Consider the following 25,571-nt stretch of genomic DNA (forward strand, 5'->3'; position numbering starts at 1 on the left):
TTTTTTATGTATACAGAGCCCGCTTGTTTGTCTTAAAGATGTACACACTTCATTGGACATCTCCCAATGTGCCCACCGTTTCCCTGATATTTTGCTAGCCAAAACTAGGGGAAGGCAGGTAGAAGAGGTATGTGCCCACCACCCCCACTGGCACGTGCCCACTGCGCCTCATGCACGTGCCTCTTCTGCTTACCTGTAGTTCCAGCTCTGACAAGGAGTAATTGTTTTTATTGTTTTAAAACAAGAACAGCTGTTGTTAAAACACTTTTCTGGCTGTCATTAAAAATGTTCCTGACAGCAAGGAAAGTGTTAAAACCTATGATAAAACTTTTTCACATCATTTCTAAAAGGAAGAATTTTTATGTTTTCCTTCTCTTCCTCAATATATATGAGTAAGAGTCTAGAAATCCTTTATCATCAAAAAAATAAAAGAGTCTTCATCGAATAAGCCCTTGTTTGTCAGGCAAAGGAGGAAAAACCATTGTGGATAAAATATTAGGCAAAGCTCCAGTCCCTGATGGAATGAATCCAAGGTTACACAGAGAACTAGATAGATTGTCATAGGCAGAAGAAGACAGCTAATATTCAAGGACTCTATCACCTTTGGTACAGCACTATATGAATGCCAAAAAGTACAAACTGTGCTACTTTTTTAAGAGTATGAGACATTTATCCTGATTCCAAGTTTTTCAAAGAACCTGTTTTTAGGAGGTTTAACACAGGGAAGCTAAAGGCAACAGGAGTGATGGTATAACAAAGTATATTTGTATAACTAAGAGAGGAAAAACAAGAAAAACTAAATGGGATGCGTTATTTGTAAATGCGTTATCCAGAGAGCTCTGGATTACAGGAAGGCCATCTCCAAGTCCATTTTAAGCAATTATATTGTAATTATAAAGCAGTACGTTGTACTTGATCCTAACTAAGATACACTTAATCCTTATTGGAGACAAAACAATTCTATTAGGTTTGTTAATTATTTTAATTATTTTTCCGTAGACAGTATGGTGATCCAAATTACAGAAAGATCCCTTATCAGCAAAACCCCAAATTCTGAGCTTACCAGATAACAGGCCCCATGCCTGTACAATGAGATGTCTGAGCCCCTATGTATAAAAAATACACCTAAAAAAGTACACACAATAAAAACAGAAGTTATTTAGGATCTATGTTACCTTTACTATATTGCTTAGAGCTGCTAAAGGTTTGCATGCACTAACTTACTAACTTAGCAGTTCTCAGGACATCTTGCAAATTCTCTTGTGCCTCCTGCAATTTATCCTGCCCTACACTATTAGTGACCCATTAAGGTATGGCACACATGCTGATGCTATAGGCCACACACTGAAAGGGATATAGATGCTCAGAAGTAAAGCAAAGTAATGCCATTTTGCAAGCTTTTTATTTTGTTCTATATTAAGTATATACATTTCTTCAACTGTTTGAGGGTATCTATATTCCTCCTAATGGCTCTAAAAATTCTAATAACACCCATGAGGTCTAGACTGAAGAAAAAACACAAGAGGTGCAAAAAATACAAACTTCACTGAAGTACAGTAGTTCCAGGGTATCAATTTAAACATTTGCACTTTTAGATTTAACCATGGACTGTGGATACAATATAGCAAGGCTTCCAACCCCTAATCAATATAAGGAGTAAAGGTTTAGGCTGGGCATTTCTTGTTTGTCCCTGTTTAAGGCTGATAATGATGATTGTTATTCATCCTTGATAAATGGTCCTTATAACTTCAAATGTTGTGAGAATGTAATTTTTGCAGCAGAAGACTGCCTGTGTTGCTGTACTTTGGCTTACAATTGGCTCTGGATTGCAGAGTGGGAGGATGTTCTATGTAAATGAAGGATAGATCTGGTGAAAATACTGCTTGATATCTGGAAACTGGAACTAGTTCAGAATTAAAAATGGAAAAAGGTTTAATACTTATTGCCATTCTCTTTGCTTTAAGTTGTTTTTCTCGGGGTTAGCATTAAGATAATAAGAGATATAGTAAGTTGGACTTGATGCTCTTATTATTCTTTTCATCCTTGTTAACAATCTAATTATATATAACAAAGCTTTAATCTAATCTCTTTTCACACCATTAAATATATTACCCATTATTATTGAGATATAACTCTTTGCAACCATTTTACTCATTCTTTTAATCATTTTTTGTTGCCATGGCGTATTCAATCATATTTTCTAATAGGCAAACTCCTGCGCATTTCTAAAGCTGCCAATTGTTTCATCTCTGCCATGGGAATGAAGGAATGCTTCACGCTAGAACAACACAAATGCATGAGGAAACTTCATAATGATATAGCAAGTTCCACGTCCCATTTTTTTCTGTTAATCAAACAAAACACTGTTTATTATTCATACATGCAACAGTATATTCAGATGATAGTTTTATTATGTGTCTGGCTGACAATGCAAAAGAATTATAATTTTACAGAAATATAACATTTTAGAAACCTTGGTAAATGCCAAAATAGTCCTTCATCTCTGCACAACAATTGCATTGGCTGAATATATATCATATATATCACTAAACCAATCTTAAACAGGCAGCAAACAATTCCATAACATAAAAAACAACAGGAAACAGTAAAAATGCTGTTATACTGAATGCCAGATTGACCTTTTCCCATAGTTTGAAGAGAAGTATTACAGCACATACACTCACAGATCTGTGAACCATTAACAAGGCTGAATCTATTCCATTTATATATTCTGAAGATTACAATTACAATTACAAATAGAATGTTTTTGTGCATTATAATGAACCATTTGGGCATTATTTAGTCAGAGTGTAAGATAACAGTTCTAAAACAATTAATGGAAAACCTTCCTTAAAAATAAATTGTAGCTATACATGGGTAAATTCCTAGGTCAGTTATCTGTTCCCGTGTGGTTAAGCAGTTGCATTGAACATACACAAAAAGTCATGTTACACAGGATCAGGAGGTTGAGAACTAATTTCAATGCTTTACTTGAAATGGCTGAATTGGTAAGTGGTGTAGTTGTGCTTAGGCCATGCTATGAGCTCTCTGGATCAACATCTGCAATAGTTTTATGTGACCAAACAAGGCAATATGGGACCCTAGGGAAGTATTTATAGCTGGCAGTAAGTCCAGGGCTGCATTAACCCACAGCCCTGTACAAAGTCCCCTGCCGCAAGGGCTCTGTAACTGAGCACTTGTGCCATTTAGCACTAAACCTATCAGAGATCCTATCTGAACCCCATTGTTCAATAGATTCTAACCCATTAATATTATTAATTAGCAAATGATTACAATTAAACAAATCAAGGAAAGAAATGCAAGGCAGTTTTAAAGGGCCTAATAAAAGAAAACAAAATTCTAAGCAACTTTCCTATATTTGTATATGTAAATGTAATGCAAATGAAAGCAGCATTTGCTTAACTCTTGATTATGATTTTTTAAACAATGTTGCAAAAGCCAGTCTCATCCAGCAAGACAGGTATGCCAATCTACCAGCTTGTGTTACATTGTTTCAAAAGTCAGAGTTCAATTAAACTGGTAAAACTTACGGATTTAAACTGTGTGGGTAGACTGTCAAGGTTGTTTTCTTTGGAGAAAAGGTGCTTGTGAGGGGACATGAATACTGTTTACAAATACATTAGAGGGCATTATAGACAGATAGCAAAGGATATTTTTCCCATAAAAATGATCAGCACACAAGAAGCCACCCCTTTAGATTAGAGGAACAGAACTTTCATTTACAGCAGCGTAGGTGGTTTTTCACGGTGAGGGCAGTGAGGTTGTGGAATGCCCTTCCTAGTGATGTGGTAATGGCAGATTCTGTTAATGCCTTTAAGAGGGGCCTGGATGAGTTCTTGAACAAGCATAATCCAAGGCTATTGTGATACTAAAATCTACATCAAGTACAGATATTGGTATACATAGATAGACAGAAATATAATAGATAGATGAAAGATAGATAGATGATAGATAGATAGATAGATAGATAGATAGATAGATAGATAGATATGCGTGAGTGTATAGATAGGTCAGTATGAATGTGTGTATATTTGTGCAGTGGGGTTCGCTTGGAGGGGTTGAACTGATGGACTTCTAACTATATATCTAAAATGTTATTTGCTAATGATTGTCTACTGTCCATAAAAGTTAGCTAATAAAAGTATTGGACCACAAAGCCCAACAAAAAATAAAGAACATGTACAGAAACAAAGGGAGGAATGTAACAAAATAATGTAGTAATAATAAAAATTATTTGTGTATTTTGTGAGAATTTAATGTGGGCGCTGTGAATGTGGAAACTGCTTTCCAACTACTTCTGACAGTGGAAGAAAATTTGCAAATTTTATTGTTTTCGACAGTACGCAGTGTATGTAATAAAACTTAAAAAAAAAGTTTGCCTTTAAAATTGCGCAATGCACAATTAAAATTCACAATGCAATCAACAATATTACATGGCAAAATGTTAATTTTTATTCTTATTTGTGTGCATTTTTTCCCCTTACAACTTTTATTACATTCCCCAATAGAAATGAGGCAGTATTTTCATGCTCACATTCTGTTTTATGATATTAGGGGGCTGATTTACTAAGACACAAATTTAAATCCGAATTGGAAAAATTCCGATTGGAAAACGAACATTTTGCAACTTTTTCGTATTTTTTGCGATTTTTTCGGCGCCTTTACGACTTTTCGGAAATTGTCGCGACTTTTTTGTTACCAATACGATTTTCACGAAAAACGCGAGTTTTTCGTAGCCATTACGATTCGCTTGTATCTTGTCGCGACTTTTTCGTATTGAGCGCTCGTAAGCGGCGGCCGAAAGTTTCAGACTTAGCATGATTTTGGAAGCCTCCCATAGGACTCAATGGCACCCTGCAGCTCCAACCTGGCCCAAGAAAAGTCACCATACTGAAGCTTGAACGAATCCGAACGCTACGAAAAAATCGCAACATTTTGCGCAACTTTCGGAATGGCTACGAAAAAGGCGCGACTTTTCACGCAAGTTTTAATGCTACGAAAAAATCGCCAGATTTTGCGCAACATTCGGATGGCAACGAAAAAGTCGCGATAATTTTCTGAAAAAATCGCCAAATACCGATCATTACGAAAAAAACGCAATCGGATGCATTCGGCCGGTTCGTGAGTAAGTAAATGGGCCCCTTGGTGTCCTTTAGTGCCCTAATGGTACTAAATCAGAATGGATATATTCTAATGATATATCCATCAGCAATGATTTCAAACGTAATACAAAGAAGATAAGACATATGGCCAACCTCCAGCTCAAGTACTTTAAAGTGATGCTTCATCTAATGATTTGTAATATTATTTATTTCTCATTTACTACAGTGTGTTGTGCCTTATTATATTGCCACACACAGGGATGTTTTACACATCAGATTTACAGCCAAGAATGCTTGCTGATAGTTAGCGTGCCTTCTACATCTTAAATCATTGTTGGTCCCACAGGGCTGCTCTTGAGACATCTTCACCTCAGCAGCCTAAAGAGAAAAATTATGAAAGGCAAAATAAACCCTGAGAACATTTCATTTCCTTAGCCTGGAAATAATTGGTATCTGTTGTATAAATAGACTAGAATAAGAGTCATGATATCTGATATATTTTTTTTCCTTTAAAAAATGATATGTTGCTATAGTCTGTGCATAATGAGACATTGTCTAACAAACTAAACCTTTGCAGCCCTACATAGCTATATTAGATATGTCATTTGGAAAGTGTATTTTTTTTAGAATTGCTTCACGTGTAGAAGAAGACTATGCAAAGTAGATAGACTACAGTAAAGGAAGTAAATGGTCTGAAGCATGAAGATTTTCTACAGGAAAATACATTACAAAATCGTTTAACAAGAAGTTCTCAGTCACAGAGCATTTTGTTATTAAAGATTCATAGTAACATGGAAGATGATTTTTAAACTCAAGGAAGAACACTGTATTAAATTTAATGTGCTTGTTGTGTCCCACATAAATGTGTTATGATGTTCATCAGCTAGTTTGCCTGTAGCTAGTTTTGTCCCTCTCTTTTCCCTGTAGTTTGGTTCCTCCCATTTAGTCTCCCCTCCCACAGTCAGTATCTTTTCAGACAAGTATCTGTAAGCATGTGCTGCATCCATCTTTCTGTACCTGGTAAAGCTACTTCGTTTTGACCTATGGAATTTGTCACTGTAAGATCTACACTGCAAGATTAAACTTCTTCAAGATCTTCATCCGTGTCTTCCATTGAGTCGCCTATCTGTGGATACTGCCCTTATGTAAGTTATTGCCATTCTACTGGGACTTGGGACAGTCTAGGGATCAGTAATTACATAGCCACAGCAGCTGAAACAGGATAGCGCTGTTCAATCATTTGCAGGCACTTACAAAATCAGTAGATGTTAGAGTGCAGTTCAGAATGCTAACACCCACTCTACTACCGATGGTCTCAGTCAGAAGCCCATAGAGTAGAAGACCTGATAAACCCAACCACAGGAACGATCTTATCGTTCCGAAAGCTCCACAAGCCAACCTTACATTGTTTGAATACCTACAACTAAAAGACTTTCTGCGGCCACCACAGGGTTTGAGCTCATAGCCAAGGCTTACCTCAAAAAGGTCTGAACACTCTAAGATATATCAGCTTCTCATCACACTATCTCCTGAGCAAACACCTTACCATAAACATATGTCTTAAGGCTGTGGCACACGGGGAGATTAGTCACCCGCGACAAATCTCCCGTGTCGCAGGCGACTAACCTCCCCGAAATGCCATCCCACCGGCGAGAATGTAAATCACCGGTGTAATGAAATACACAGCACCACAATTTCTCCGAAATTGCGGAAGCTTCCTCTCAAGGCAACTTCCACGATTTTGGAGAAATCACAGCGCCGCGTATGCCATCCCACTGGCGATTTACATTCTCACCAGTGGGATGGCATTTTGGGGCGATTAGTCTTTCGCAACACAGGAGATTTGTCGCGGGTGATTGATCTCCCCGTGTGCCACAGCCCTAAGTGAAAGGAAACAGGACACAACCTATCACAGAGGAAGATTTGGGCTTCCACATGGGTCAACGCTAAAAGAATGGTGACATGCACAAGGCAGAAAGAAAACCTATATAAAATTATGATGCACTGGTATAAGACTTCAGAGAGACTTAACACATTTTTCCCTAACCATTCCCCGCTATGCTGGAGAGGATGCCAAACTGCAGGCACTCTAGTACACATTCTATGTATATGCCCCATAATACAACCTTATTGGGACAGCATTAGGGACCTACTATCTCGACTCACCTGCGGAACCCTCCAGAAAGACTCTCTCACCCCAGGATTACATAAGGCTTCTTAAACTCTAAAAAATCAAGTATTAACAGCTGCCTGGCTAGCACTTACGAGCAAATGGAAATCAGCAACTCCACCCTCACTCCCCAAAGTAACAAATACAGCAACAAAGAGTTTGAATCCGGAATTGCCCATATACAGAATAAAAATACTAAATTTCTGGAAACATGGGCCATGTGGGACTGACTGACCAAAATGACTGACAAAACATGGTTTACCCAACACTCCATCCCCAAACTTATTGAATACCTAATAAGGCTATGTAACCTGTTGACTATACTTTTTATGCTGCATTTTTATGTATATTTTACCTTTTCTTTCTTCTTTACTTCCTTAATAAAAAATTTAAGAACAAAAAAACAAAAACAAAAAAAAGAACCCACAAGCTTTACATCATCTAATTTACAAAGCAGATGATTCAGTTCTTAGAAGCTAATACATTTATCTGCTTTTAAAAAATGCATGGTATTCTGCGTTGTAGATTACTATTTATTGATACTAAAGACAATAGTGTTGCTGGTACAACTGTTGTCTTTAGTATCAATAAATAGTAATCTACAACGCATCTGCAGATCAACTGCACTGGTTAAAATTAGGAACATGGATACTTTGTACATAGATGGATTCGCAACAGTGTGTTAGCTGGGATAGGGACTTATACTATACGTCTGGATGTAAATTAATTCTCTCTGTGCAGTTACGGACACTAATTGAACACGAGTAACAATTCAACGAATGAGTGGATTGATTGCTCCAGTTATTTGATTGATATAAATAACAAAGTAACAGGCACTGATTGAAATAGGGAATAATACACTTTATTATCTATTACATATTTTATTGTATATATACTTTTAACAACATTTATTAAAAGTTAAGTTTTATTCTATATACAGACGAAGCACTAAAATTTTCTCTGGTTTGTTTCTTTCCAAAAAAAAAACTTTGTTTCTTTCCTTAGGATTTGCAACAACAGAGCTGGGGGGGGGGGGGGTGAGGGGTAGGGGGTTGAGTAGCACAGTGGAAGTGACGTCATGGACATGTGACGTGGTACCGGGCCTAAATAAAGCCTTGTTTCCTTCATTATGTTATTGCTCTCAAATCCTTTCCCCTAGCCAAGGAGCATTCTAGATGAAGTGCACACCACATTCCCAGAATTCACTTTCCTAAAGCACTTCCTGTGAGAGATAAGCATGTCCCAGGTGCTTGGGAATAATATAAAACCATGCTTTATAAAAGCCACAAACAAAAACACCAATAATATAAAATATAGGAAATATTCAAAGATACCTGTTTCTAAAAGTCTGCCTACTTTGAAGTGGGCATCTACTACAATGGACAAATATGTTCCGTAGAATAGAAAGCTTTTTGTAATGAAGCCTACAGCTCCATTCTTTTCAGGCTAAAGTTAGCCACACCTATTCTAAACTTAGCCTAAGCCACAACAATAGGTGCTCGCAATTGTACCATAATAAAAAAACAAATAATCTCTGTTTTCACATTAATTCATATTATTTATAAACTATAGACAACTTTAATCCTTTTGTATCATTTAAATTTCTCTATTGTTTAAAGGGATGAATATAATTTTTTTTCTGTAAGAAAAGATTTGTTTTTTTTTCTTTAAACCATTTCTAAAAGGTGTCTTATAACTTAGTAATTTCTGATGAAAGATACCATTTATAGCTTCGTCATTTGCATTACCCTTTCTCACCTGTTTTGCTAGGAGGCTAATCTTCTTCCCAGATTGTAATAAAACAGTGCCATAGGCTATGGTTTGAGCTACAGACAACACATCTGGTGATTTTTTAAATTAAACATATTAAAAAAAACCACACAAAAGTAAATGAAAAAACAAATGAAACAAAATTAGATTTTTATTTCATTTCTATATTGTACAGGCATCAAAAGGCAAGACATGCTTATAGACAGCTATGCAAAATCAAATTATCTAACACTCTGGAAATGATTACATTACAAAAGAGACTTTTTATTAGGTAAGATTCAATTATATGTGCAACTGCAGCTGTTGAAAGTTTGTAAGGGTACAATGGCAATGTACAGTAGCTTGCTGAAGACTGTAATACAATTATATATTAAATGGATAATGCTGCCCTTGGATTGGAAACAGGTGATTTAAAGATTAAAAATAAAATCATATAGCCACTGCTAGGGACGTTGATTCTTTTGACTTCTATTTGTCACATTCCAGCAAAAAAACAGAATGCAAATACAGCCCTATGTGTGGTGTCAGCACTGTTAAAAGTGGGGCAGGATGTGGCAGGACACATTTTTTTTTTTACCATTTATTTACTCATCCCTTATCAGTCATGCAGCTACAGAAGAAAAGTGGAAGCCATGTTGTTATAAAGGAGAGGTGAGGAAAAAGACACTCAAGGGAGTAAGAGGGTGAATTTAATTAGGGGAGAAATTGGTAAGAAGAAGGCAAAGTAGAAGGTTACTTTTGTGGGTACATTAGAAAGATGAAATGAGTTCTTGATAATAAAACAGTAGATAAAAAAGACAGGCAATAAGGGGTAGAAGAAAAGGTATCTGAAAAAGGAAACTAAAAAGAAGATTGGCAACAGAGGAACTGGATGGAGTAGAAAAACACTTGGAAAACAAGGGGTAGAAGACAATTACTGTAGTCGAGAAATAGGCATCCAGGTTAGAAGAAATACTTGAGTGAGAAAAAAAAATATGGTGAAGAGGGGAGTTGAGAAGAGAGGTACCCAAGCAGGAAGGGATGTAGCCAGGTTGGGAACTGGTAATAGAGGAAAGGGTTGGGAGTGAAGTGGTAGAGAAGAAAGACATCCATACTTGTAAAAGAAAGACAGTGAAGGAGAGGCAAACAGCGAGGCGAGTAAGAAAGTGCCAAAGGCAAAAAGGTAGGGGTTGTAGGTTTGTGTAGGAGATAAGGATTTCAGTGGTGGAAAGGCACAATAGCAAGTAGGATAAGAAGGTAATAAGCAAATCAGTAACACAATGGAAAAGGGTATTTGCTATTGACAGTGGTGAATTAGTGGACCAATGGGGAACATCACATGAGCTGGCTCACAAAATCATATACAGGTATCGGACCCCTTATCCGGAAACCCATTATCCAAAAAGTTCCCAATTACGGAAAGGCCATCTCCCATAGACTCAATTTTAATCAAATAAATCACATTTTTAAAAATGATTTCCTTTTTCTCTCTAATAATAAAACAGTACCTTGTACTTGATCCCAACTAAGATCTAATTAATCCTTATTGGATACAAAACAGTCCTATTGGGTTTAATTACTGTCTAAATAATTTTATTAGCAGACTTATGCTAGGAGATCCGAATTATGGAAAGACCCCTTATCCGGAAAACCCCAGGTACCGAGCATTTTGGATAACGGGTCCCATACCTGTACCATATATACCAGTTGGATGTATCATCATGTGTGATGATTCTGGAGGAGGAAAACTGTGGCTGTGTGTGACTAAGCACAGAAAGAAGCTCTCAATATGTTTTGGTGAGATTTGAGATATCAGGAATCCTCTGAGGAACTAGGATCCAGGATAGTTGTGAACTGCTTTTTTAGCTCAACCAACACAGTACTGTACATATAAATCAATAACATAAAGAGGCAAAGTTCAGCCTTCCCAATGTGGCTCAGCCCTTCTAATACCAACATCACTTCTACAGCCTCTCCTAGTTGTACTGCCATTTTTTAATGTGCATTTGCAACTTTGGCCAACCACGCTAATTATAAATGGCAACTTGTTTGCCTTACATTTTACAGAGCATTTGGAGCTACAGCTTTGAGACATGTAATCTAATATCTGAACTGCAGACTTATTTTATGAGTGTAGTGTATGAAAAAAAGGTTTTTGCAATGCTAATTGCTTCACTTTTACTTGCAGCAATTAACTAACAAATGCTCCATTAATGAAGACTTGCTTGTGAAAGGCTATTGTTCAGTCCTTCATTAAATTAAAGCTCAGAGGCAATCATATGCTAACAAAGGGAATTAAATACCCTGCTAAACTGGTAATGGGGGGAGAACCCGGGACGGATGCATTTATACAATATTCGTATCATTTTAGCTTTATAAAAATAGACATTTGACAATGTTAAAAGATAAATACAAATTCTCTGAGATATTTAATTCCAAAGCTATTCCACAAAACATAGCTGGTAATGCTTTTGTTGTTTATGGAAAAGATTTGTCTAATGTCAAAACTGGTGAGCAGTGGTACTGCAACTGATAAAGTCATATACTGTATTATATATTCCAAACATCTCTCAGAAAGTGTTGACCCTTTGTTTAATGAGCCGTAACAGCTATGTAACACATCTTAAATTAAGTATTAACTGTATTGATTCAAATTAAATCAACCATAAATGTTCAACAAGTTCAAAACGATGTACATAAAAAGACCATATTGACACTTATATTGAAAAACTATTGACACTAAGAAGGCTTTTAATGTTACATTTGTATATTACTGTAAATTCGTATGCAAGCTCTAAGAATTAATTTAAAGAGATTACAAACACAGGCACAGTTCTTAGTAGTGATCTAAGTGATATAACAAGGGTTAACTGTGATTGCTCCTCAAGTAGTACAAACCCAAAACTTTACTTAAAGTTCTGAATTACCTTCGGTCTGTACTTCTAAAATTAATCAGCCTAATGCTGCCCAGGTTATATGACTTCTTGCACCCCACTTACCTCCACATACAGGATGGGAAAAATACCGATCTTGTCTCCCAACATTCCTTCAGCCCAGTTGTCATCGACACGTCTTATTACAGTCAAAATTTCATCCTGCAAGAAAACAGTGACTATATATTAAGTGGGTATCAGAAACAGGCTTTTAAAAATATTAATATTTATGTATTTATATATAGATATAGATATAAAATATAGAATGTGAGCAAAAAAATATGGCAGAACTGCTGCAATTTGCTGATAGGGAACCTTTCATTAATAACAAAGTAAAAGTGAGTAAAGTTCTTTGATATATAATACATGTAATCAAATTAGAGGATCAGCCATCAATTACCATTCTTTGACCCTATCCCTTTGCCAGTTCACTATCCACATTCATGAAGGCTTTCCAAGAGTGAAGCAGCTTAGTTTTTACATTCATTGTATGGCAGTGTTTCAAAAACCTTGACACATATTCTAACAAACACTTTCCCATTCATTTCAAGTAGGAAATATTAGTTTCAGTTGAGTGTTAGTGCCAGCTGCTTCCATTAGGCCTTTTTCATCTGTAAGAAAACTATATACAGTTATGAGACTTTTTATCCAGAATGCTTGTGACCACGGGTTTTCCAGATTTGGGGTCTTTCCATAATTTGGATCTCCATACCTTAAGTCTACTAAAAAATCATTTAAACATTAATTAAACCTAACAGGGTTGTTTTGCCTCTAATAACAATTAATTATACTCAGTTGGGGTCAAGTATAAGTTACTGCTTTATTATTACAAAAAAAGGAAATCATTTTTAAAAATGTAAATTATTAGATTACAATGGAGTCTATGGGAGGTGGCCTTCTAAAATCTTCCTAATTGCTACTTATTAAAATAAGAAAATGCCATTCAGCCTAGAGTATTAATTAGTGTATATTATTAATAAGTAGTGCATATTCATTTATATTTCAGTTGCCTTTGCTAATTTTCATACAGATATTTTTTTATGCCAAAAATGTTATTGTTGTTGTTATTTGCTAATGTGCAGAATACAAAGTAATGAGAGGATTTAATGTTAGAAAGTGGATTATTGCCTGTTTGTTTGTTGCTAATCTACATGATACATTTCAGCAGGCTGGCATGAAAGGGCGGAACAGGGGGTGCAAGCACAAACCGGCAAGTTTTGCTCAGTAGCAGTTACACTGCTAATCCCTTTCTGTGGTCCCATGTCGATGAGTCTACAGAAGAAAAACTGCCAGAGATAGCTGTTATTTGAGAATATATTTTGTACAGCCAGAGGGCATAATGAAATAAGCAAAGTACAACATTGTTCTCACAGGCACCCTTTGCTTGCATTGCTGAGACAGACTTGTATTCTGAAGTATTTATATGGATTTCTGACATATTTTGCAGATGTTGGAAAACACGCCAGTATCAATGTCAAAGGGTCTCTTGAGGAAGACAAAGCTAATTTAACTCTTCCCCTATGAGCCTGAAGATTAGAAGTCATTAGTGTACCAGCCTGGGCTTGCTATCGCTCAGTGGAACTGAGGTATGGCATTTGTTGTCACAGTAGAAAGGTCTCTTTTCATCACCACAAGCTTCAGTTAGAAGGTGTTAGAGACACACTATGCATTAAATAACTAGAAAATAGCATCCAATTGTTTCAACTGCTGTATAATCATGCACAGAGCAAGGCCTCCAACTGCACGAAGAATGCACGCTATAAACTGCACAGCAAGAGTTGCTTCCAAAATTTTTCAGAATTCTTTTATTTTTCTGTACATCATCCCCCTCTGTGGGAGTTTACTAGTCTCCCTGCAAGTGACCTAGTTTACGAGTAATGAAGTTCTCTGGATTTCTCTCATTTTTCTATTGGCCCATAAGTATAACTATAATGTAAATACTGCTATCTAAATGACAAGTTGAAAGACTACAGTCTGCAGCTGTGGAATAATTGTAGAATGAACTGATATGTCCAGAGCTTGACTACTTCAAGGAAATATTATTATTATAAATAATAAATTATACATTACTTGTTAAAGTATAAAAACTTCAAGCTATCAAAGCAGATCAATTTGTTAAACAAGCAGGAGGTTGTGATAAAGGGTTTGTCATTTATGTGTATGATATTTAATGACTGTGAGAGGATCCCTGTACTGGTAGTACTGGAGTAGGCCAGAATTCAAGCTGGTGAAACAATAGTAGCATGGATGAATGTACTTGCTGAGTGTAATGTGCAGCCTGCAGTTAGACTTGAATCCAGATCCATGTGTTTCCCAGACCTTGCTGCACTAGGAAGGCAGGCTACATGCATGTATAAAAAAAACTACCAATTCAGTCCATGTTCCAAGCTTCATTAATTGAGATAAGCTGCATTGCCTTATTCAGTAAGTACTGACTGTTGGCAAAACCCCCCCTTTGCCTTGTCTTAAAAAAAAAACAATCCTTTGTTCTGCACTAAATTGTAGGTCCAGTTCACTGTATTTCTGGGTATTTTGCCTTGTCCATGTATGTCTAGCCTGTTCCTGGAATCCTGTTGCTCAGCTTTGTTCTTTATACTGATCATATAGAGGGATGTAGCGAACCTCAAAAAAAAAGTTTGCGAACGCGTTCGCGAACTTACGCCAAAAAGTGCGAATATTCGTGAACTTTGCGAACCCCATAGACTTCAATGGGAAGGCGAACTTTAAAACCTAGAAAAGTCATTTCTGGCCAGAAAAAACGCCACGCGAACCCAAATTGCGAACTTCCGAACTTGCGAACACCCGATGTTCGCGCAAATTAGTTCACCGGCGAACAGTTCGCTACATCTCTAATCATATATTCTAAACACTGCCCTGCCTGTGTTTGGATTTCTTTTGTGAGACTCCTACCTGTTTCCTGAACCTAGCATGTCCTGCCTGAGCTGAATAATTGTCAACCCTGCCCTGCTTGTACCTAGTATCAGTCCTCATTTCCTAAACCTATCCAGTCCTTAGTCCTTATCCTATCCTGACTGCAGTCGACCTTAACATTGGATCTAATGGCAATTGCTCTTCCCATTGAATAATCACGTTTCTTTAAAGGTGCCCAGTAGGTGGAACCAGTCACTGAAGGATCAATAGATGTAGACCCAGCAAAAACAGTTAAGCAGAAAATAAGCACAGTCTCAAAGCATAACTGCAATTCAAATTTTCTTATATTCTTTTCAGGTAGACAGCAGGAGATACCAGAACCTGGAGGAACCACTGGTAAATGCAGAATCGATGCATAACTGCAAAGTTTCTTACATTCTTTTCAGGTTTAAATCAGTAGTCAGTAACTGAAGGGTCAACGGCAGAAGGACTAGCAAACACTGGTATATGAAATGTAAGTCTCAAGGCACATTTGGGAGGCCTTAAGGAAACTGCACACATGATGGCTTGTCGCCCCCAAAGGTGTAAAAAACTTGACATGCAGTGATACTATGTAACTGCGGGAATATGCCTTCTTCCATATTTTCCCACAATTACAGCAGATTGCTCCACATAAAGGGATTTACATGTGGCAATCTGAATCATCTTCAAAGCAAACAAAAAGATATAGAGATAGCTAGAGGGAGACACACAAATAATTTCTTTTTATCATTGATACACTCAACAAACACTTGTCCATTATTACAATATGGATTTTTTTACCTTAGTAAATGTTAAGCAATCCTTATCTTGATCTTTATCTTTGATTTCAAAGTCATAAAGTGCTTTGCCCTGTGGTGGCGGTTGAGTCAGTGGCTTTATGCATTGGACGTAGCTTGCTGGAAAGAAGCCTCGATTTCCGTTCAGTTCTCCATGGTACCAGTTCTCATCCACTTTTCTTCGTAAAATTATTATATCGCCCTTATTAAATTTTAGATCTCCTGGTTCCTTGCCCTCATAGGCATAAAGTGCTCTTCCACAGGGCAGTTGTGAGATATTCTGGGGAGAAAGATAAATACAAATAAGCAAAACTAATTTTACAGTAGTCTGTAGGTAGTACAGTAGATATTTAAAAGTCGGCTGCATAAGCCATGTTTCTGCAAATATTAGGTTTAATATTGACAGCCATGGCCAGTTATTTTCAGAGCTCTGACATTATTTGCACACATAACACAGTGTAAATGACCCATGGATTTTTATAATTTGTATACAATTTTGTATGTCACCATGGTTAATAGCTCTGAATTAAATGTCACTATAATTAATGAGCCTCCATCTCTAAGAAATGGCACTCTATACAGCAGACGGATATTTATGCTATATATTTATTTTTCAAAGTATCAAGCCATTATATAAACAATCCATTACATTAAAATATTAACTAAGACACAAAGACATATTTCTTAAGATCAGTAAAAACCAAGTTTTATTGGTTTAACAAGAATATCAATACAAAAGAGAATAGCAACAAGTGTGATTTGCACAACATATTCCTTGTCAATAATGGTGTAGTAGGCTTATCTGAATCATTTTTCACTTTGTATTGGTCTTACAGATATATCATGTCACATATTATGCTGAGTACTTTCTAAAACATAAACTAAAACAATAAGCAGTGAGAACACTTTCAGCTCACTTTCAGCTCAGTACAGAACACTGAGCTGAAAGTGCTGGTTTGGTAACTTTACATTTACTAACAGAAATTTTACTTGAGTAACATTATTTTCCTTGACTATAATAAGCATTTGGTCTGCTGCAATGTTATCTAAACTCCAGTTGTATACATCCTACCTTGATTTCCACTGCAAAAACAATACAGGTATGGGATCTGTTATCCAGAAAGTTCCAAATTATGGAAAGGCCAACCCCCATAGCCTCCACTTTAAGTAAATAATTCTAATTTTTAAAAATGATTTCCTTTTTCTCTGTAATTATAAAACAGTACCTTGTACTTGATCCTAACTTAGATATAATGAATCCTTATTGGAGGAAAAACAATCCTATTGGTTTATTCAATATTTAAATGATTTTTAGTAGACTTAAGCCACCTACAAGTTAGAACTCAAAAGCAAAGATCTGATTGGTTGCTACTGGCAACAGCACTAGTGATATGTATCTCCAGTCTTAGTAAACATGCCCCTAAGGGCTATGGCAATTAGCAAATCAAACTGCCCAACTATGTACAGTGGGCAGCTTCTCATTTGCTTGAAAGTGAAAGGTTACTGAGCATTAGAGATGTAGCGAACTGTTCGCCGGCAAACTAATTTGCGCGAACATCGGGTGTTCGCAAGTTCGGAAGTTCGCGAACTTTTCGCGTATGTTTGCAATTTGGGTTCGCGTGGCGTTTTTCCGCTGCGTTTTTTCTCGGCCTAAAAACGCCTCACAAGCCACACATGGCGTTTTTCAGCAAATCCAGTTTCCATGGTGCTAATAGTGCGAAATAGCAAAAATCGCCGCGTATTCGCTAGGTCTGCCAGCTGCCTTTGCGATTTTACGCAACACTGTGTCAACAAAGTATTTTTCAGAGAAATTTTTGCCCTTGATCCCCCTCCTGCATGCCACTGTCCAGGTCGTGGCACCCTTTAAACAACTTTAAAATCAGTTTTCTGGCCAGAAATGACTTTTCTAGGTTTTAAAGTTCGCCTTCCCATTGAAGTCTATGGGGTTCGCAAAGTTCGCGAATATTCGCATTTTTTGGCGTAAGTTCGCGAACGCGTTCGCAAACTTTTTCTTTGAGGTTCGCTACATCCCTACTGAGCATGGGCAACTGTCATGGGAAAAGTGTGTTTTGTAATGGTGTTGCTTTAAATAAAAGGTAGTGAACCAAGCAACCCATGTTCCATTTTCCTGAAGGGAACTAAAAAAATACTATGAAGGGACCTTAGAATCATTTGGCTAGTGGCTTAATTACTGTGGATGCTAGTAAAACTCTCATTCAACTTATGGATAGCCTAGCTTTACTCATCAGTCACTAACATATACTCAGATGATACTAGGTTTCAAATTGTCACACAATAATGATTTTATAAATAAACATATAGCACTGTGCCCCATAAATGTCTTCTACAGAAATGGAATATGATAATCTCTCCAATCATTTTGTTCCTTCTTGTAAAAGAACAGTTCACTTCTAATAACAAAAAGGCCAGCATAATAAAAACAAGAATGTGATAAATAATGTGTGCTGTAATGTTAGCCAGCCACTAGGAATTTATCAAAACCTCCCAGGAGCAAAACTAAAACAAAACAATTTACACAACATTTACTAAAATAAATTGTACTGCTTTTAATTAAATCTACTGCAGCCAGGAGACTTTGGGCTATGGCCCATTTGATTTATATCTTGATGTTTATGGATGCTATTATAAACAAGACAGGCACTACTTTTTAATGGCATTTCTGTTACTAGATTGCCTGCCACTTTAAAACAGTATATTATTAGCCTAAATGATTTAGTCAACTCATGCTTTATTCATATTGTTTGCCCATATTCATTCAACACTGTGATATCAGCAAAAAGTAACTGCAGTAATCAACCTTTCTACAGCATTTCTGTGTATAACCAGTAGTTTGGATGAAAATAAGAAGTTAGATTAAGGCTGCAAAGATATTTATTGAAATTTATTTTCAGCTCATTTTGTACATATTGTTGCATATGCCTGTGGTGATGTCTTTTGAGCCAGTCAATATTCTTACTGTAGTTTATAAGTAAAAAGCTCATAAATGTATATGGTTCTCCAGTTGTTGGTAATTATACAGTTCTTCATACACAGCTGGAAAGCTGAATGTTTAGTTTTAGTATTTATAAAACACAGAATCTCAGGCCTTCTATATATGAGAACTTTATAAAATGTTCTATCCAAACCTACCCAAGTAATTTCCATAAATGTATTGTAAAATATAAGTCATAGTTTAATTACTCCATTCCTTTAACCATTTTGGTTGATCAAAACTATTTGTTACATTTGTTTTTTGATATGTCCCCCATTAATTTTGCTGCCAGGTATAATGAGAATATGTAATCTCCCTACATATAAAAAAAACATATGAGAAAATAAAAGAAAGAAATACAGAAATAAGTACTTTTTATCAATAGTACAAGAATTAGCACTGGAAATCTTTAGATATTAGAATACCAGCTAAACATATATTTAATAGTAGATAGAAATCCCCACAACTGCTGCCCCCCTAGTTGCTTGTATCTAAATTACCTTATTTACATATCTATGTTATTGGCCCATAGGTAAGTGAATAATTCCTGTCACTCTTAGAAATATGTGTAGAGGAGGCCAGTGTGACCCATATTGCACCATCACTAGCTGGAAAGGCACTTTTAGACCAAGATAGGGTTAAATAACCCTAAATAAAGCTTCCACCAAAGTTATAAGGTTATATGGTTGCGCTTAATACCAGTTTGGTAGGATCATTGTGCCCCTATTGGTGCAGGGCAACCCTGCACACTGCACTTGCATATAAAGTAAATTATATTTTAATCTGGAGTAAAGTAAATATAAGTATTTGTGCTTTTTGGGTTTCTCGTATGAGTAAAAACTGTCATATATTATTAAAAGGACAATAATGTTTGCAGCAGCAAAAGAGATAATAAAATTAAAGATCCAGTCAATGATTCCCTAAAGGGCATTCCAGTAAAATTTAAAAACAATCTGTTTAGTCTGATTTTGCACATAAGCCTGGAGCCTCTGTTCCATCAGCCTCCTTATTAATCCAGTCTCCAAATTCCACTTGGTGCAATCACTGAATCAAATCAGTTCTGCCTAGCTCTAGCTGCTATAAAAATAGTAAATAGCTACTGGCACATACTATTCTTTGTTCAGCCATTTTCGAGGTCTCACAAGTATTTTCTCTGTTTAGTTTCAAGTCAAAATAAATAACTATGCCGCACATCCCTGCATGGGTACACACGCAGAGAGAAAAGCTTATGCCACTCCAAAGCACCCTTCTCTGAGCTGACACAAATGTACTAAGCACACAAGAATTTCTTAGAATGGTTACACATTAAACACAAACCAACTGCTGCTCTTAATTTGATATTGTTTATTTTGAGATAACATTTAAATATGAAATACCACCATGCAGATTTCTTATGAAGTCTCCTGTTTTTAGCAGGAAAATAAAGGAGCTTGATATATAACTTTATTCTCTTTTCAGATTTAGACTAAAACCATTCTGAAGTACTTTAATCCTGGGATGATTCTGAAAAGGGATAGAAAGAATTTCTTTAGACTGCTCAGGTTCCGGAAGGCTTGTTAAATCTATTTATTTATCCACAAAGTGCCAAGCAAATCCCATTGTTCCGAAGAAAAGATTTACAATACCACAGGGTCTGCTACAAACATGGTTCTTAGTAATTGAGCGCATTGATTTTTTACTCATGTCCTGCGGGTTAAAAACTGTTCTGCCACCCAAGTTAATACTCCAATAAGGTCAGCTCCACAAGCTCCAATACACAATGATGTTTAATGAGATTATTCTAATGTAAGATAGTAAAAAGGTAGGAAAGGAGTGCATGGGGATATGAAGAAGGCTACTATTTGATATTTATGCTGAAGGAATTGATTCATTTATTGAAGGTGGAAGTTGTACACGGTTGACAATTAATAACATTCAGGCAAATCAATAACAGTCTTACTGTGTTTCCATCACCAGGGTTAACTAGATCGAGACAACGCTAGCAACACATTTTAAATAATCGGTAGTTTGTGGTAAAGGATTTAATGAGTATAGAGTGAAACTTCAGTTGTAAGTACCCTGATTTTAAGTTTTCCACATTTTACCCTGTTTTTTTTGAGGTCCCACCAATATAGAATTATAGTGGGTGCTTTACATAATATTTTCCCAAAAATGACCTCTGGGAAAGTTCTTACTAGTGAAATAAAGATGTTTAAAATACTAACCAGATAAATACTATGCCATGGTTCTGTCTGTAAATAGTGAATCCCAGTTAGTCTGCACCTCATACAGTCATGCACAAATGTTTTATTGCTTTAGGTTGTGAATCTGACTATTGGAAAAGTCTTGCACATGCCCCCCATAGTGTAACAATAATGCTGCAATGCTTCAACACATTTCCTTGATTTCACATTTTCCCAGATTTTACATAATTTTATCCTGGTCCCATGAAAATGTAAGATGGGGTCTCTACTGTTTATATATGCATTCTGCTATGCAGAGAGAGTGCACAAAGAAGTAAGAACTGGAACCACCATTGCAGTTTTCTGCTAACAACAATACCAGCCTGGGTTATTAGGTAGCTGATTATAATCACTGAAAGTTGCCTAACATTTAGTACCCCCCAGAGATTCACCTTTCCTTTTCCTTGAATTCCAACTACGCAGGAATATTGGGTAAAAAACATGGTCATCTAAATCCTGAATATGACCAAAAAGTTTTTTTTATAAAAGACACAAACATATATATATGTGTTATTTAAAGTTTGGCCTTTATTTTGTGTATGTGTATTGTTGGGTTGATGACTGATAAAGCCAGGCATACAATAGAAAATCCTGTAATCCCATGGGGTGATGGGCTACATATAATTGCTATGTGCCCCACACATGGATGGCCATATTTCCCTGATCACTTGCTGAATCAGATTATCACTGCCATTTTGATAAACTTTGGTGCTATAATACCAGTCTGATACTGAAGAACAGATAAGGAAACAAGAAATCCTGTATTTCTTTTGATAGAGGACTCAGTGCAGCATTTCTGCGAGTGCTTATGGCTGTATTTACATAGACCTTTTACTTAGTTTTACCTTTCCTTCTCCGTTAAGAGATCAAAAGTTATTGCCACCCATAATTTTCTGTGTTAGCAAAAGCCACCATAGAAGCTAAAAAAATGTATAGCTTAATCTCTAAGAGATCTATTAGTCAAAAACATATGAAAGCTACATTTAAAAAACAATGTATAGTGGCCCTTTAATAAATTGATGCTGCTGCTCCAAAAAACTGCGAGTCTGGGGACTGGTCTAGTTTAATGAGACTGCAGGAAAACAAATTACAAGCTTTATCAACTTCCAGAAAACTGAATGATACTATGCACTGAAACTGCTGATAATGCAACCAGGTATGTGCAATTTCACAGTTCATATAGTACGTCCTAGTATTCCTCTCACTCATTTCAGCTTTATCTCCTATCAACCCACTTGTGAATGAGGAAAGCCTCTTCACCTTTCCCTAATGTGCTGCAAATTGAATCTGATCTGGCCTTGATCATGATCGATGATTGCCACTGTTTATCTTGAAGGATGAATCTCATATGTTTATTTTATTTGACTGAGAAGTTAGCCACTGCAGTCTTCATCAACATACCCTTATCTCTATAATGCACCTGGCCTCAGCATTTTACATTTCGTGACTGCCTTAAATGTGATGTACGAACACAACATTCAAGCAGGACTCAGCCTGAGACAGATGAGTGGTGAAGAGTTTAATCTCTATTTGTAATTCCTGATGGCAAATATATTTATTTCCAGTTGTCAAAACATGTTAATAGTTGTTAGAGAACTTGAAAGCTATGTTCCAGTGAAGGCATACATTTTACAGCATGAATTTAGTTCTGAATCACACGCCATTGGCACCATGTTATGAAATTTAGCATGCATCAGATTCATCTTTTTTTGCACCCCTGAGCTGTCAATTCACAAGGGGAAATTAATCAAAGTAGTACATTGTAAAGCTTTCTTCAAAGGCTTATTATTAGTCGTAAATTAGTAAGGCTCTTACTAATTAGTATAATTCCCCCAATGTTTATATACCATGCAGGTGTTAATAAAGAGAGTGTATATGCAAGTGGTTTTTTGGAAGTGCAGGCTATTGTTGGTGATTAAAGTGTACCCTCTGGGGATGCACTAAATACATAAATCTTGGATTTTACTGAAAACTGAGTCTTATACAAAAGATTCAACTGAATCCAATCCCTAATTTGCTTATTCAAATCCAAAAACAACATTTGCTTATGAGGGGAAAAGTGGCATTTTACTTAACCAGAGATTTAAAATCCCCACTATAACAACCCACTGAATATAATTATTTAAATGAATGCCATGTAATTTGAAAAGGCTGTGTTCCACTTTGGAATTAAGGCAGTGTATAAGATTTATCATGGGCATCCTGATAAATCTACACAATTTCTTTACCTAAAAATCAAAAGGCAGAAATGTAACCACAATAGTCTCCAACATAACACCAACATTTTATAAAAAAATCTTTTTTTTTGTATTGTTATTGGGGCATTATTTATAGTATACAGGTATGGTACCTTTTATTCAGGATGCTCGGCACCTGGAGTTTTCCAGATAAGGGGTATTTCCGTAATTTGGATCTTCATACCTTAAGCAGGGGCACTTCTGCTATATTCCAGTTGAGATACACGCCTCAGGTGGCAGCACCCCTGAATTTACCATGGGCATCAAAAACTTCAAGAGCTGAGATTCCGATATTTAAATTGGAATTTCAGCTTCCAGTGCAGAAAGTTCTATTGCCCTTTCTCTGCCCACTCTGACCCAAAAAACCCTAACCCAAAGGCCACCTCAGGGCTGCACTAGGAGCCAGAACAACCCTGACCTTAAGTCTACTTAAAAATCATTTAAACATTAAATAAATTAAAGAATTGCTTAGCCCCCAATAAGGTTTAATTGTATCTTAGTCCAGATTATTTACAAGGTACTGTTTTTTTATTGCAGTGAAGAAGGAAATCATATATAAAAATTTGAATTACTTTATTACAGTGGAGTCTATGGGAGATTGTATTCCCATAATATGGAGCTTTCTGGATAATGGATCCCATACCTGTACAATATAATAAGGAAACATGTTGTAAAGGGGAACTGTCCCATTCCCCTAATAAAAAGGGAAATAATGCTGTAGGCCTCGCACAATCAAAATGGGTTTTTGGAGAAGCAGTATTTATTGGGTTAGGATCAAGTGGAGAGCCATAGGTGGGTTAATGATACAGTAAGTTATTCCCATTTATACTTGCGTGATAACATTCCTCCTGTAATGTGCTGGTGAACTGACTTTTGGGAAATCTACCTACATGCAGTTTCCTACACTGAATATGCATGACTCTAAATGAGTCCAAAATTCTTCCAAATTAATTTCCTAATGCACAACAACATTTTTATGCCGCTTAATTACCAGCATGTTTTCTATTTGCCTCTCTTGTTATTAGGGCAGTAAAAGGGCTGGGAGAATTAATATGTAGTGCTATTCATGACTGCATAATGCTATGGGAGAAAACAAATATTGTAGTGATACCCCACGGAGCCTTGTTTGACTTGCCTAAACTAATAACAGTCATATTTCAAAAGCAATGTGCCCCTGCAGAATTATATGAAAAAAGTAGAAGTTCCTTTTGTCATTAAAAAAATAGCTTTTAAGGACTTGGGAAAAGCAAGATAGAACTAAAATAATATGCATAGTGATGTAAATATATAGGTTATTTACATTAGTTCCTAAGTCCCAACGGGATTTAAATACAGTAGTTTATCTTAAAAATTGTTGGGGGTGTAACTTAATCAGCATAAAGCTTCTAAAACTATGGATTAGCAAAGCAACCTTGTACTGACAGTTTAATTTATGTGGAGTGTAAATGAGAACTGAATCTTATTATTATTATTATTATTAACATTTATTTATAAAGCGCCAACATATTCCGCAGCGCTGTACAATAAGTGGGTTACATACATTGGACATACAGAGTAACATATAAAGCAATCAGTAACCGATACAAGAGGTGAAGAGGGCCCTGCCCAAAAGAGCTTACAATCTACAAGCTTAAAAATGATTATGGCTAGAAATGCCATATTTTATATACTGAACTTATTGCAGTAGCCTAAAGGTTCACCATTTCTGTAGTAGTAATGATCCAGACTTTCACAGGAGCTCCCCACCTCGAATATAGATAAAAGTGTCAGTGACACTCACATGACAAGGGGACTCCTCAATTTCCCTTCGCCTTCAGCCATCCCTCTGAACCCCATTGTTACATACATTAATAAAACACCAGGAGACGGAAATGGGTAAAAAGAGGCCACAGCATTTATTTACATTTTATCAAATAAATAGGACCTTGCCAGCCTCACCCCAAGGCAATATTCAAAGCCAGAATTCCATAAGAGATCGCTACTATGCTCTGCTGTTCCTTACTGAAGACTTGAGATAAGCACTATGTCATTATATCCACCACTGAGTATTAGGCTGCCTCTACCTACAGAGAGGATGGCCCCAAACTCTGCTACCAGCAGGAGCTGCATCTCCCACCATGAGAGAAGTTCAGCAGCCCTGCTGCCGGTCCTGAATCTGCAGTGCCTCGATGATAGGAAATCCAAGCAGGCTGTCACCTAGCACAAGCAGTAGTAGCGTCTGTATCAATCAACCCACCGTGCAGTCAAAGGAGAGAAGCTCCTTTCTCCCTCTTCTAAAATTTCCTGTGCAGTACTCTGGCAAGGTCCTACTGCTGCTGTGACAGAAACAACTTAAAATACATTAACATATATCCACTGTTTTGATCCAGAGGAAGGCAAAAAACCCAGCCTGAAGCCTGTGCCAATTATGCCTCAAGAGGGAAAAAATTCCTTCCTGACCCCACCTGGCGATCGGA

General features: G+C 36.6%; 1 protein-coding gene across 2 annotated transcripts in view; it reads right to left on the bottom strand.

Annotated features, from left to right (window-relative positions):
• Positions 1 to 25,571, bottom strand: part of sh3rf3 (SH3 domain containing ring finger 3) — a 229,431-nt gene that overhangs the window by 62,926 nt on the left and 140,934 nt on the right. For both annotated transcript variants that reach the window (XM_031897003.1, XM_002937660.5), the window contains exons 2-3: positions 15,669 to 15,944; positions 12,042 to 12,137 (exon numbers count right to left, since the gene is read on the bottom strand). In XM_031897003.1, the coding sequence (XP_031752863.1) occupies positions 12,042 to 12,137; positions 15,669 to 15,944 (372 nt within the window). The remainder of the gene's footprint in view (positions 1 to 12,041; positions 12,138 to 15,668; positions 15,945 to 25,571) is intronic.

This window comes from Xenopus tropicalis, chromosome 2, assembly GCF_000004195.4.
Source record: "Xenopus tropicalis strain Nigerian chromosome 2, UCB_Xtro_10.0, whole genome shotgun sequence".
NCBI lineage: Eukaryota > Metazoa > Chordata > Amphibia > Anura > Pipidae > Xenopus > Xenopus tropicalis.